The sequence below is a fragment of the Phocoena sinus genome, chromosome 2 (genome assembly GCF_008692025.1).
Source record: "Phocoena sinus isolate mPhoSin1 chromosome 2, mPhoSin1.pri, whole genome shotgun sequence".
Lineage (NCBI taxonomy): Eukaryota > Metazoa > Chordata > Mammalia > Artiodactyla > Phocoenidae > Phocoena > Phocoena sinus.
This window is the reverse complement of record NC_045764.1, coordinates 162,960,834-162,973,410: the sequence shown is the minus strand read 5'-3', so window position 1 is coordinate 162,973,410 and position 12,577 is coordinate 162,960,834. Positions and strand designations below refer to the sequence as shown.

At 35.7% G+C, this 12,577-nt stretch overlaps 1 protein-coding gene across 10 annotated transcripts in view; it reads right to left on the bottom strand.

Annotated features, from left to right (window-relative positions):
* SPATA7 (spermatogenesis associated 7) overlaps positions 1 to 12,577 on the bottom strand; it is a 36,125-nt gene that overhangs the window by 13,587 nt on the left and 9,961 nt on the right. For 6 of the 10 annotated variants that reach the window (XM_032623901.1, XM_032623902.1, XM_032623903.1 and 3 more), the window contains 2 exons: positions 12,440 to 12,487; positions 6,061 to 6,194 (listed from right to left, as the gene is read on the bottom strand). In XM_032623901.1, the coding sequence (XP_032479792.1) occupies positions 6,061 to 6,194; positions 12,440 to 12,487 (182 nt within the window). Of the gene's footprint in view, positions 1 to 6,060; positions 6,211 to 12,439; positions 12,488 to 12,577 lie in introns of all 10 variants that reach the window. The other 4 variants (XM_032623907.1, XM_032623910.1, XM_032623908.1 and 1 more) reach the window with 1 other exon arrangement.

Sequence of the window (12,577 nt, the reverse complement as noted above, 5' to 3'; positions counted from 1 at the left end):
TCTACTTCTTCTTTCCTTGGAAACCAGTAGAACACAGTGCAAAACCAACTGTACCTATCTGCTTTTTTGAGATTATATAATCTTTTTTTTTTTTTTTTTTTTTTTTTTTTTTTTTTTTTTTTTTTATGCGTTACGCGGGCCTCTCACTGTTGTGGCCTCTCCCGTTGCGGAGGACAGGCTCCGGACGCGCAGGCTCAGCGGCCATGGCTCACGGGCCCAGCCGCTCCGCGGCATGCGGGACCCTCCCAGACCGGGGCACGAACCCGTGTCCCCCGCATCGGCAGGCGGACTCTCAACCACTGCGCCACCAGGGAAGCCCTAGATTATATAATCTTTAACTATGAATATCAGAAAGCTTGGATATGATTTTCATAGAAAATGTGTAACACACTGGTAAATTCACCAAAATTAAAATAGCAGATCACTGTAAAGTTCTAAAATCAGAAAAGTGTTCATCAATTATTGTCAATGGAACAAAAATTCTGGTGGTAATCTGACCACTTTCACTTTAATGCAATTTGTTGTAAACTGTTTCTGTGATTTAAGAATTTATGTAAAGTGATAATCATTGACAGTTAACACATACATGTTTTAAAAATGTCAAAAATACCTATCCAATTTTACAATCACAGAATAACTGAGTATTAAATCAATCTTTTTCAGGGATAATGTCAGAAGAAATGGTATACAAAGATTTTCCAATTGTCAGGTTTTAAAACAGTTGAGGAATCAATTCAAGTGCAGAACAGGATAGATACAATTTATTTTAAAATTTGATTAACACTTGTTTTGCAAAAAGCTTCAAATTGTATTTTACAAAAGAAACTGATAGCTTCTGATTTTCACTGTTTTATAGTGCTTTTAAAACAGATTTATTTAAGAACATGAGTCACATTCATATATTCAATTAATCTTAATATCACATGGTATGTGCTGCACCAGTGATGTGAGTGAGTGGTGAATAACTGTGTGTGAGGTACAAGGTGCAGACTTAAGTGTCTCAGGTGATAGCATGTAAGTCAAAATGTAAGAGAAAATAAGTAGCCCATATTACAGTGTGGGCAATTAAAGAAAAAGTTTTTGATTACATGGTCTCACGTATATAAACAGCTAATATGTCCAGAGGCCAAAGTTACCATTTTCTTTTGAATTGTAGCAAACTTTTCAGTAAATGCAGATTATAACTACAGGTATCTGTTAATCATAAACCCACCCAATTATCAAAATATTATGCCCCAAATAATAATTTTAATTTAAATGTATCTAAATATTTATCATCAAGTATTATAAAAAAAGTAAGCAAATTGCAAATTACTATTAAGTCTAAATGGAGTAAAAAATATACTTATATAAAAGAATAAATGAACTATATTTTTAGAAGCAAAAAGTTACAGGGTTACAGTGACTGAAGGAAAAATGAATGGAAAACATCGCCCATTTACAGACTTAATTATATATTTTATTTTCAACAAATCCCAGCCTTACCTCAAAATAGAATTATTAATTTATATTCAAAATGCTAGATAATAGAAACATATTTTTAAAAATATGTTTAAAAAGTACCATCACTGAAAATGAAAATACATACATGAGTCAAATACTGATGAACAGATTCCCAGATGGTACAGTGTATAGCAGGTTTATTCTAAAGGAAGCAGCTCTATTCCTAGTCCTTTTATCTACAAAACAGCCTTGGGGACTCTTAAACATATTTACAGCTTTCCTGATGACTCCCAAATCTATTTTCAGCCCAGACCTCTCTCCTGACACAGATACTTATATCCAGCTCTCTACTGAATATATTAGATGTTCCAAAGGCATCTCAAATTAAGCAGGTCCGAACAAGTAAACTCGGGCAAGCCAGAAACCTGGAAATCTCCCAGTTGCCCAAGGCAGAAACCTGGAAACCTCTTTAATTCCTGCCTCTTGCTCTTCATATCATCTGATCAGTCACCAAGTCCTGGGGATTCTACTTTCTAAATGTCTCCTAAATATATATTCCTTATGCTCCTTCTGCTGTCTTATAGATCATATCTTAATCATTTCTTCCCTACACTGCAACTGTCACACAATTAGTCTGTCCTTCCCTGCTGCCAGTGTAGTCTTTGTAAAGTGTCAATATGATGACACAACTTCCCAACTAAAAACTGGTCTATGGCTCTGCCACACTTCTCAGAGAAAAAGGACCCAGGTTCACTCTTAATTCACAAATGCCCTTAGTCTTTACCCCTGCCTACTGATATGTCACATCTTCATGTACAATGGAAAGAGCTGGAGTCAAAAATGAAACGGCTTTTACCAACAGGCAATAGTTTTTCCATATCACAGTTGCTAAGGGACAGAAAACAAAGCTCAGGGCCTAATCTAGACAGTCTAGGAGACCATGCTCATGAATCTGGGATCCTCTCAATGGCGACCCTCCAATTAGATGACTTACAAAGAAACTTGCCCATCTTGAACACTGGCACTGAGAGAACAGTGGCCTTTGAGAATGCGAAATCATATGCTGCTTCCACACAAGCTTGCGGCCTAAATTTGCATTACCCAGATGGTCCACAAAAACCTTAAGCCAAGACAAATGACTCAAGTTTTTTCCAACACACAAATTGTAGGGGGATAAAAAGGTGGGGGAAAGAGAAATTATTGATTAAAAGAAATGTATCAATTAGTTGAAATTATTTAGAGTCCAATTCCAACAAACTTAAAAAAAAAAAGAGAGAGATAATGGGGAAATGTGAACAGTGGATATTTGATGATATTAAGGAATTATTAATTTTTAAGGCATAATAATGGTATGGTGGTCTATCTTTTAGATATTTAGATATATACAGAAATATTTATAGATAAAATTATATATCTGGTATTTGCACCAAAATAATCTGGGATGGGGTAGTGAGTGAGGATATACATGAAATAAGCCTGGCCCTGAACTGATCATCGTTGCACTTAGGGGACAAGAACACGTGGGTTCATTATACCACTCTATTTTTAGAGATGCTAAAATTTTCAAAATTAAAAAGTTTAAAAAGAGACCATCACACACACAAAAAGACTTCCAGTTTCAGCTGACAGATGGAGAGAAATGGAAAGAGCATAGCTCTCACCATTATAATAAGAAAAAAAGCTGGACAAACTGCAAATTAATGATTTTTCTTGAACTGCTGAGAGAACTAAGGTCACAACTAACCTAAAGTCCACAGTGATATAAGTACCTGCAGGGAGAAACAGAACCTAAGCATTCGCTTATTTGGGACAGATGCTGCTGAATGACATATAAACTGGTAAGAAGATTATGCTAGAAGTTTTTAGCTAATTGCTAAGGACTGAGTGTGGACTATTGTAAGAGTATGAAGCCTCTGAGACTTGGGGAGTTTGTACCCTCTTGCAGGCTTTTCCTCTAGGAAAGAGCTTTTCCACCAAAAGCTCTCAGGGAAGAGCAGGAAGAATCCTGAGAAAATTTCCCCCTTCCCTTGTTTCTTTGGCATGGCTAGGGGAGGGGAACAGCACCCACTGCAGAAATTACTCTCAGACCAATTTTTCCTTTCTCTCAATCTACAGGGGGAAATTCCCTTCACTTTGCCACATAACAATTACAGAAGTGATATTCCATCACCTTTGCTACATCTCATAGGTTAGAAGCAAGTTACAGGTACTGCCTACACTCAAGACGAGGGGATTATTTAAGGGTGGGGATCACTGTGGGGCTTAGAATCCTGCCTACTACTGTGGGTCAAATAAAAAGTACACAAGAAGAAAGAAGAAATGAAAACATACTAAATGCTCCACTTTAAAAGGCAAAGATTATCAGAGTGAATAATCTGACCCACCTAAAACCTATCTAAAATATTAGGATTAAAAAATGGAAAAAGTGGGGGCTTCCCTGGTGGTGCAGTGGTTAAGAGTCCGCCTGCTGATGCAGGGGACACGGGTTCGTGTCCCGGGCCGGGAAGATCCCACATGCCGCGGAGCGGCTGGGCCTGTGAGCCATGGCCTCTGAGCCTGCGCATCTGGAGCCTGTGCTCCGCAACAGGAGAGGCCACAACAGTGAGAAGCCTGCATACTGTTAAAAAAAAAAAAAAAAAAAAAAAAAATGGAAAAAGATATACCAAAGGAATACTAATGAAATGAAAATGAAAGCTGGTTTAACTATATCACTATCAGAAAACACTTTAATATAAAAAGCATCAAGGCAAAGAAGTTCAAACCACAGTGACAACAGGTTAGATTCACCAAGAAAATATATCATCTCTAAGTCTGTATGTATATAATAATATAGACTCAAAACATTTAAAACAAAAATTGCTAGTACTAATTCTTGGAGAAATAGCTAAATATATAATCATGTGAAAGATTTCTCTTAATAAAAGATAGACTAATTAGACAAAAAGATCAATAAGATTTGAACACCTAAAAGATAAAACTTAATCTAATGCATACACTATATATTAAATACTGCATACAGCTACAGAATATATTTTCTTTTCAAACACATATGACATAGTGTATTAAAAAATATTGTCCAAACAAAAGAAAAAAGAACTGTCTACCTACTGGGCCATAAAACAAGTCTCAACAAATTTCAAGAAATGAATATCACACAGATGTTCCCTGATCAAAATACAATTAGGCTAGAAATCTGTAACAAAGAGAAAACCAGGAAAAAAAATAGAGATTAATAAACATTTCTAAAAGACGCTTGAGTTAAAGAATAAATTATAATGGAAACTGTAAAATACTTTGAACTGAACCATAATAAAAATACCACATATCAAAACTTGTGGAATGCAGCTAAAGCAGCACTTGAAGGAAAATATATAGCCTTAAAAATGCTCATACTATGAAAGAAGTGAGGCTGAAAATAAACTAAACAAAAGTAGAAGAAAGTACTGTAACATAAACTCAAAGAAAGCCAAAAGAGGAAAATAAAGCATGAACATTACCCAACTAGAAAACAAAGTACAACAGAGAGGATCAATGCAGTAAAAGATGTGCCCTTAAAAAGATTAATAAAACTGACAAATCTCTGGTGAGAATAATAAAGACTGAAGGCACAAATAAACAACATTAGGATAAAAAGAGGAACTAATACATATTCAAGAGAGATTATGAAATGATTTAAGAGATATTATGAACAAGTCTATGCCAAGAATTTGAAAATTTAGATGAAATGGACAACTTTCTACATATGTACAACTTATGAAAATAGTTCTATAATGATTTCAAAAATTGCAGTCAAAAATCTTCTCACAAATAAAACTCTAGGCCCAAATAATTTTAGTGCTGAGTTCCATCAAATTCAAGGAACAAATAATTTCAAACTTACATAAACTACTCTAGGGCATGGAAAAAGAGGAAATAGCACCCAGTTTATTTTATGAGGCTAGCAAAACCTGACATAGCAGAAAAAAGGGAAAATGACAGGTCAATATCAATAATGGACATAGATGCTAAAACCCTAAACAAAATATTAGCAACTGTATCTGGTAATGTATAAAAAAAGGAATTACATCATGACAAACCTGTGTTTATACTAGGGATGCAAAGTTGATTTAACATTAGAAACTCGATTATAATTCACTACATTTGAATAGATTAAAAAGAAAAATTGTACCATCATTTCAAAAAATGCAGAAAAAGAATTTGATAAAATTAACACACATTCATGAGAAAGGAAAAAAATCCTCTTAGCAAACTAGGAATCGAAAAGAATTCCCTTAATCAGATGATAAAGGGTATCACAAAAAACCTAAAGCAGGGGTCAGCAAACTATAGCCTAAAGGTCAAATCTGGCCCACCACCTTATATGTTAATAAAGTTTTACTAGAACAAAGCTACGTCCATTCATTTACGTACTGTCTATGGCTGCTCTCCAATGGCACAATAGTTGTGACAGAGACACAACAGTTGTGGCCTGGAAAGCCTAAAATATTTACTATTTGGCTATTTACAGGAAAGTGTACCAATTCTGACCTATAGTAAACATTATCAAAAAGTCAGGTTCCACCACCAATGAAGTATCTTAGAAACATTTACTTTTAAAAGGTAAAAATACTATCTTACCTTTTGTAGAGTGTTAAGTAATGACTTGGAATTACTTTTAGAATTGGATTGCATTGCAGTTTTAGTTAATTTCAATTCCCTTTCACACAGTGCTAATTCCTTTTTGAGTTTCTCTCTTCGTTGTTGGTCTGCATCTGAGGGGAAAACAATCTTTTGAAATACAGAATAAAATAGAAAAATTAATTTTTTGGTGTTAGACGACTAGTAAAGGGCACTTTTTTCTTGCTAAAAATGTTTATACTACTGATATGTAAATAAATCCATATACTTTTCTGTATAAAGATAACAAATATTTAATTCATAGAATCTTCAAATGGATTGACTATTTAAAGAGCAGAAACAAGATATGACAAATTGATTAAGCCTAAGGGCTCAAGGGAGCAATTCCTAGCAGATATAGAGATATAAAGGTTAGAAATGCTTGACCGTGTTGTCTGCAACTGTAATCACCAAATGCAGAGTTTGAATTAATCCATATACTCCCCCGCAAATGAAATATTATTGTCAATACCATCATATGCTATAAAAATTTAAGCTTTATATGAGTCAAAAAAATGACACTAAATTTTAAAACATTACTTTTAATTAGGATAACTGATTTCCATTTTTCTTAACTGCTAGTCATTTGAAAATACAAACGAAAAAGGGGGTTTCACATTTTAGTGTGCGTTAAGTCAAGTATTGAGTCATTATCAAAGACTGAAAATGGCAAAATGAAAGCTAGTCAAGTTTCAGAGTTAAAAAGAAGGCTAACCATAAGTAAAATGACTTGTATTTTCATGTAAAATTTAAAATTTAACATATACTTTTTAATTGGAATCTATATCAACTTAATGGACAAGATAGTTTCAAGTTTCAAATCACCCTGATTTAGGGGGAAAAAAAGGGGCAAAAGGTTTGAAAAGACACTTACTAAAGATATACAAATGGCCAATAAGCATATGAAAAAATGCTTTACATCCTTAATCATGAGGAAAATGCAAATTAAAATCATAATGAGACACCACTTCACACCCACTAGAATGGCTATAATCAAAAAAGGAGTCAATAACATTTTAGCAAGGATATGGAGTAACTGAAATCCTAATTATGTTGGAGGCAAGAATATAAAATGGTATGGCCACTTCAGAAAAGTTTGGCAGTTTCTTAAAAAGTTAAGTATAATTCACCATATGACCTAGCAATTCCATTCTCAGGTGTACGCCCAAGAGAAATGAAAATTCATATTCACACGAAAGACTTGTACATGAATGTTCATAGCGCACTATTCATAATGGTCAAAAAACAGAAACAGCGCGTCAATTAATAAATAGACAAAATGTGGCATTATCCATACAACAGAATACTATTTAACAATTAAAAAGGAACGAAGTACCGATTTAGGTTACCATATAGGTTAATCTCAAAAACATTATTCTAAGTAAAAGTCTAATGCAAAAAAACACATATATGACTCCATTTATATAAAATGTCCAGAAAAGGCAAATGTATAGAGAAAGAAAGCAGGCTTCCAAGGCTAGGAGTGGGATGAGGAAGCAGCTGCAAAGCTATCATTTTGGGGATCTTCTTAAGGTGAGGAAAATATTCCGAAACTGGTTTGTAGTGATGATTGCACAATTCTGTAAGCTTAGTAAAAATCCATGAATTTTATGGTATGAAAATTTTTGTCAATAAAACTGCTATAAAAAATAAAGCCGGGCTTTCCTGGTGGCGCAGTGGTTGAGAGTCTGCCTGCCGATGCAGGGGACACAGGTTCGTGCCCCGGTCCGGGAAGATCCCACATGCTGCGGAGCGGCTGGGCCCGTGAGCCATGGCCGCTGAGCCTGAGCGTCTGGGGCCTGTGCTCCGCGACGGGAGAGGCCACAACAGTGAGAGGCCCGCGTACCGCAAAAAAAAAAAAAAAAAATCTTTCTAATGCATTAGAATATGGCATTATTTAGACAATTCAACAAAGTATATAGAGATATTCTAGCTTTGATAAAGACTGAAATTATCAAGTCAGTTGTCTGCTATGACAGAAGAGTATATCTTATAAAAACAGAGATGACTCAAAACCACAGATTTCTTTCTCTTTTAAAATATGTCTATAAAGCCTGTTTCTAAGTTAGTTCATACTGATTATAATGAGCATCAGCTTTGTAACACACAAAGTAATGATTATTAATTACACTTTGGTTTGGTGATTACAATCTTTGCAATTCTTCTAGCCATCACAATTTTCTTCATTTACATGGCCAGAAAGAAAAACTCCTGTCTCAACTGACTGAAAGCAGAAAATATCATGGGATAAATAAGCACTAGCTAAGTCTAAATTCTAAAAACAAAAAATAGGAGTAATTCTTTAAATACAACTTATATGCCATCAATTTCTGAATTTTTATCTCCATCCTGGAACTCTCTCCTGAACTCCAGACTTTGTATTCCAATTGCCTCCTCAGCATCTCCACCTGGATTTCTAAGAGGTATTTATTTTGAACTTAAAATGACCAAGACTTAACAACTCTTGATTCACTTCCTCCCCTAAATATCTTCCTATCATATTCCTCATTTCAGTAAGTTGTAACTGTCATTTTAGTTGACAGACTCTAAGTATTGGGAGTCATCTTTGACTCACTCTTCTTTTTCTCTCATATTCTATCTACATCCAGTCCATCAGTAAATACTGTTGACACACATCTGAAGTATTTCCAGAATCCAGCCATTTCACATTCCCTCTACTTACAGGCACTTTGGTCCAAGTCACCACTATTTCTCATCTGAATTACTGTCTCCTAACTAGTCATTCTGCTTCTACCACTGACCCTTATAGACTATTCTTAACTCACCAGCCAGAAAGATGCTTTTAAAGTTCCTGTTCCTTCTCCTCTACTCAAGACCCTCCAATGGCTTCCAATTTCATTTAGAGTGAAAGCCAAAGTGCTTGCAAATAGTCATAGCCCTATGCAGTCTGCAACTCTTTGTCCCATCTCAGTGACCTCATCGCTTGTCACTCTTTAGCTGGCTTATTTCACACCAGCTATACAGCTCTTCTTGCTGTTCCCCTGGATCCACTGATCACAATGCCATGTCAAGGCTTTTGTACGTGCTGTTTTCTCCATCTTGATTGCTCTTCCCTCCTTTACCCACTTGCTTCTCCCTTATTTCTTTCAGGTCTCTGCTCACCTTATCAGTGAGGCCTTCTTCTCCAAAGTCCCAATCTCCCTTATCCTGCTTCATTCTTTTTCATTGCACTTATTACCATCTGATATAGTCTATATTTACTCATTTCTTTGCATTTGCTTATCGTTTGTCTCCTTCAACTGGAATGTAAGGTCTATAAAAGCAAACAGTAGGTGTCCAATAAATAATTGTTGAACTAGTCACTGAATAAACTCTAGTATACTAAACAAAATATGCAAAATGCCTGATTATTTTAAATTGGTGAATTTGGATTTTAAATTGGTGAATTTGGTTCAGTAAGAGGATTAATACATACATTCAGGCTTGTTAATTACACAACCTGAATAAAAAAGAGATAATCTTATCTGATACATCTATTGTTCAGGAACTTGTTCAGTATGAAAATTTACCAAAACTTTCCCATTTAGAGCCTAGTTAAAGAGGATTATTTGATCTAATGTCAACTGGGTAAAACTACCTTAATTCAAATGATTCAGATTTTGAAAGCCTAAAAATATTGAACCAGTTTTCTGTGCTATAAAAAGTTACTAATATGATACAGAAGAAGAAATATACAGCATAGAAATTAAAAATCTGGAAGGATCCTTAGAGATTATCTATCTTTCATTTTACAAAAGAGGAGGGAAAGACATAAAATGACTAGTCCATATAGCTTGTGTGCTATGGTGAAATTGGTCTTTAAAAATATACACTCAACACTGTGCTCTTGCCTAAAATGCCTTTACCCTTCTTATAAAATTATTCGAATCCTAAGACTCATTCAAAGATATGAGAACCTACACGAAGGCTTGTTGCAAACGTAAAGGTCACAGAAGAGGGAGAATACAAAGTGCCAAGCACAGGGCCTGATAAAGACACTATGCTCACTGGTGGCAACTGGCTCAGCGTAAGTCCCATCTGTTCCTATCTGTTCCACTACGAAAATGTACAATCAGAGATAGGTACGACCAATCCCGTTGTCTGTGATCTTCCCCAGATTGCGCATAAGGGGCATTCTCCTATCTATGCTCTCATTCATTTATCACTTAGCATGCACTACTTGAAGCTGTTATTTATTTTTTAATGCAGAAGTTCTCTCTCAAACTGTAAATAACAAGTTCAAACAGCAGCTTAAGAAAATACTAAACTTAAAGTTTATAATATTTGATATTTATATAATTACAATAAGACAAGCACAGGCTGTGATATCCATGCTCTTTGGCTATTTTAAAGTATGCATTTCTTGATTGGACTCAAAGGCCTCAAAAGGTCTTAAATGGTATCTTTCAGAACATTTTAAAATAGGAATTTCAAATTTTGTGGTCTGATTATTTCCTTAGTAAAGATTTCTAAAAATAGAAATATTTTTCTATGTACATACCATATGTATGTACATACAAAGGGGAGATATATCATGATTCTATAATAATATATGTCAATAGCTTTTCAGATACAAATAACTACCATGTTTATCAGTTAGCTATTAGGATACAAATAGATAATATTTATTTGAAGAAAAGTGCCAGTTATGGTATTTTTAATAAATAATTCAGTAATTTAAAAGAATTTTATTTATTTACTTTTGGCTGTGTTGGGTCTTCGTTGCTGCATGTATGCTTTCTCTAGTTGCGGTGAGCGGGGGCTACTCTTCATGGCGGTGTGCAGGTTTCTCACTGCAGTGACTTCTCTTGTTGCGGAGCACAGGATCTAGGCACGCAGGCTTCAGCAGTTGTGGCCTGTGGGCTCTAGAGCGCAGGCTCAGTAGTTGTGGTGCACAGGCTTAGTTGCTCGGTGGCATGTGGGATCCTCCCGGACCAGGGATCGAACCCGTGTCCCCTGCATTGGCAGGCGGATTCTCAACTGCTGCGCCACCAGGTAAGTCCCTAATTCAGTAATCTTAACAAGCTGAGGGCAGTGAGAATCACAGAATTCTAGAACTTAAACCTTGCCAAGCTTTTCAGTACTATTCAAATTTTTATATACAGGAAAAATGAAACCCAGAGTAGTTAAATAACTTATCCAAAGTTACACAGTGATTTACTGGCAGAGCCTGGGCTCAACTGTAAGTTCTTATAGTGAGAAATACAATACAAGCTTCTTTTATGGATGATTTTTAAAAGTTAGAAAATGCTTCCTCAAAATGCAGCATGTCAATACCCATCAGGAGGGTTACTATCAAAAAAAACAGAGAACAAGTGTTGGGGAGAACATGGAGAAATTGGAACCCTCAAATTGGAAATTGGGAATATAAGATTAAAAGCAGATTTACCATATGGTCCAGAAATTCCATTTCTGGGTATATACACAGAAAAACTGAAAGCAGGGTCTCAAACAAATATTCGTACATCCATGTCTAGAGAAGGATTATTCACAATTGCCAAAAGGTGGAAACAACCCAACTGTTCATTGACTTATGAACATATAAACAAAATATGGTAGTACATACAATGGAATATTAGTCAGCCTTAAAAAGCAAGATTTCTGACACATTACAACATGGATGAGCCTTAAGGACACCGTGCAAGTGAAATAAGTCAATCACAAAAAGAAAAACACTGGATAATTCCACTTAAATGAGTTACCTAGGGAAGTCAAATACATTGAGACAGAATATAGAACGATGGTTGCAGGGTGTATGGGGAGTTACTCTTTAATGGGTGTGAAGTTTCAGTTTTGCAAGATGAAAAGAATTCTGAAAATGGATAGTGGTTATAGCTGTACCACAATATGAATGCACTTAATGACACTGAATTGTAGACTTAAGAATGGTTAAGATGGGTTCTTCCCTGGTGGCACAGTGGTTGAGAATCTGCCTGTCAATGCAGGGGACACGGGTTCGAGCTCTGGTCTGGCAAGATCCCACATGCCGTGGAGCTACTAAGCCCGTGCGCCACAACTACTGAGCCTGCGCTCTAGAGCCTGTGAGCCACAACTACTGAGCCCATGTGCCACAACTACTGAAGCCTGCGCACCTAGAGCCCGTGCTCCACAACAAGAGAAGCCACCTTAATGAGAGGCCTGTGCACCGCAACGAAGAGTAGCCCCCGCTCGCTGCAACTAAAAACAAAGCCCATGCACAGCAACAAAGACCTAATGCAGCCAAAAATGAGTAAATTTATAAAAAAAATAAAGTTAAAAAAATGGTTAAGATGGTAAATTTTAGGTTATGTGTAGTTTACCATAATATTTTTTAAAAGGCAATATGTTAAAAATTACTTACATTTGATGCTGGCACTCATGCTTAGTGGAACTGAGCAGTCTACTGCAGCTGAAAGAGAAAGATCAGTTGTTTAATATTATTCTTAATTTTTATAAATGACAATAAATATCAAATGCAAAAATCACAAAAAGTTCCAGA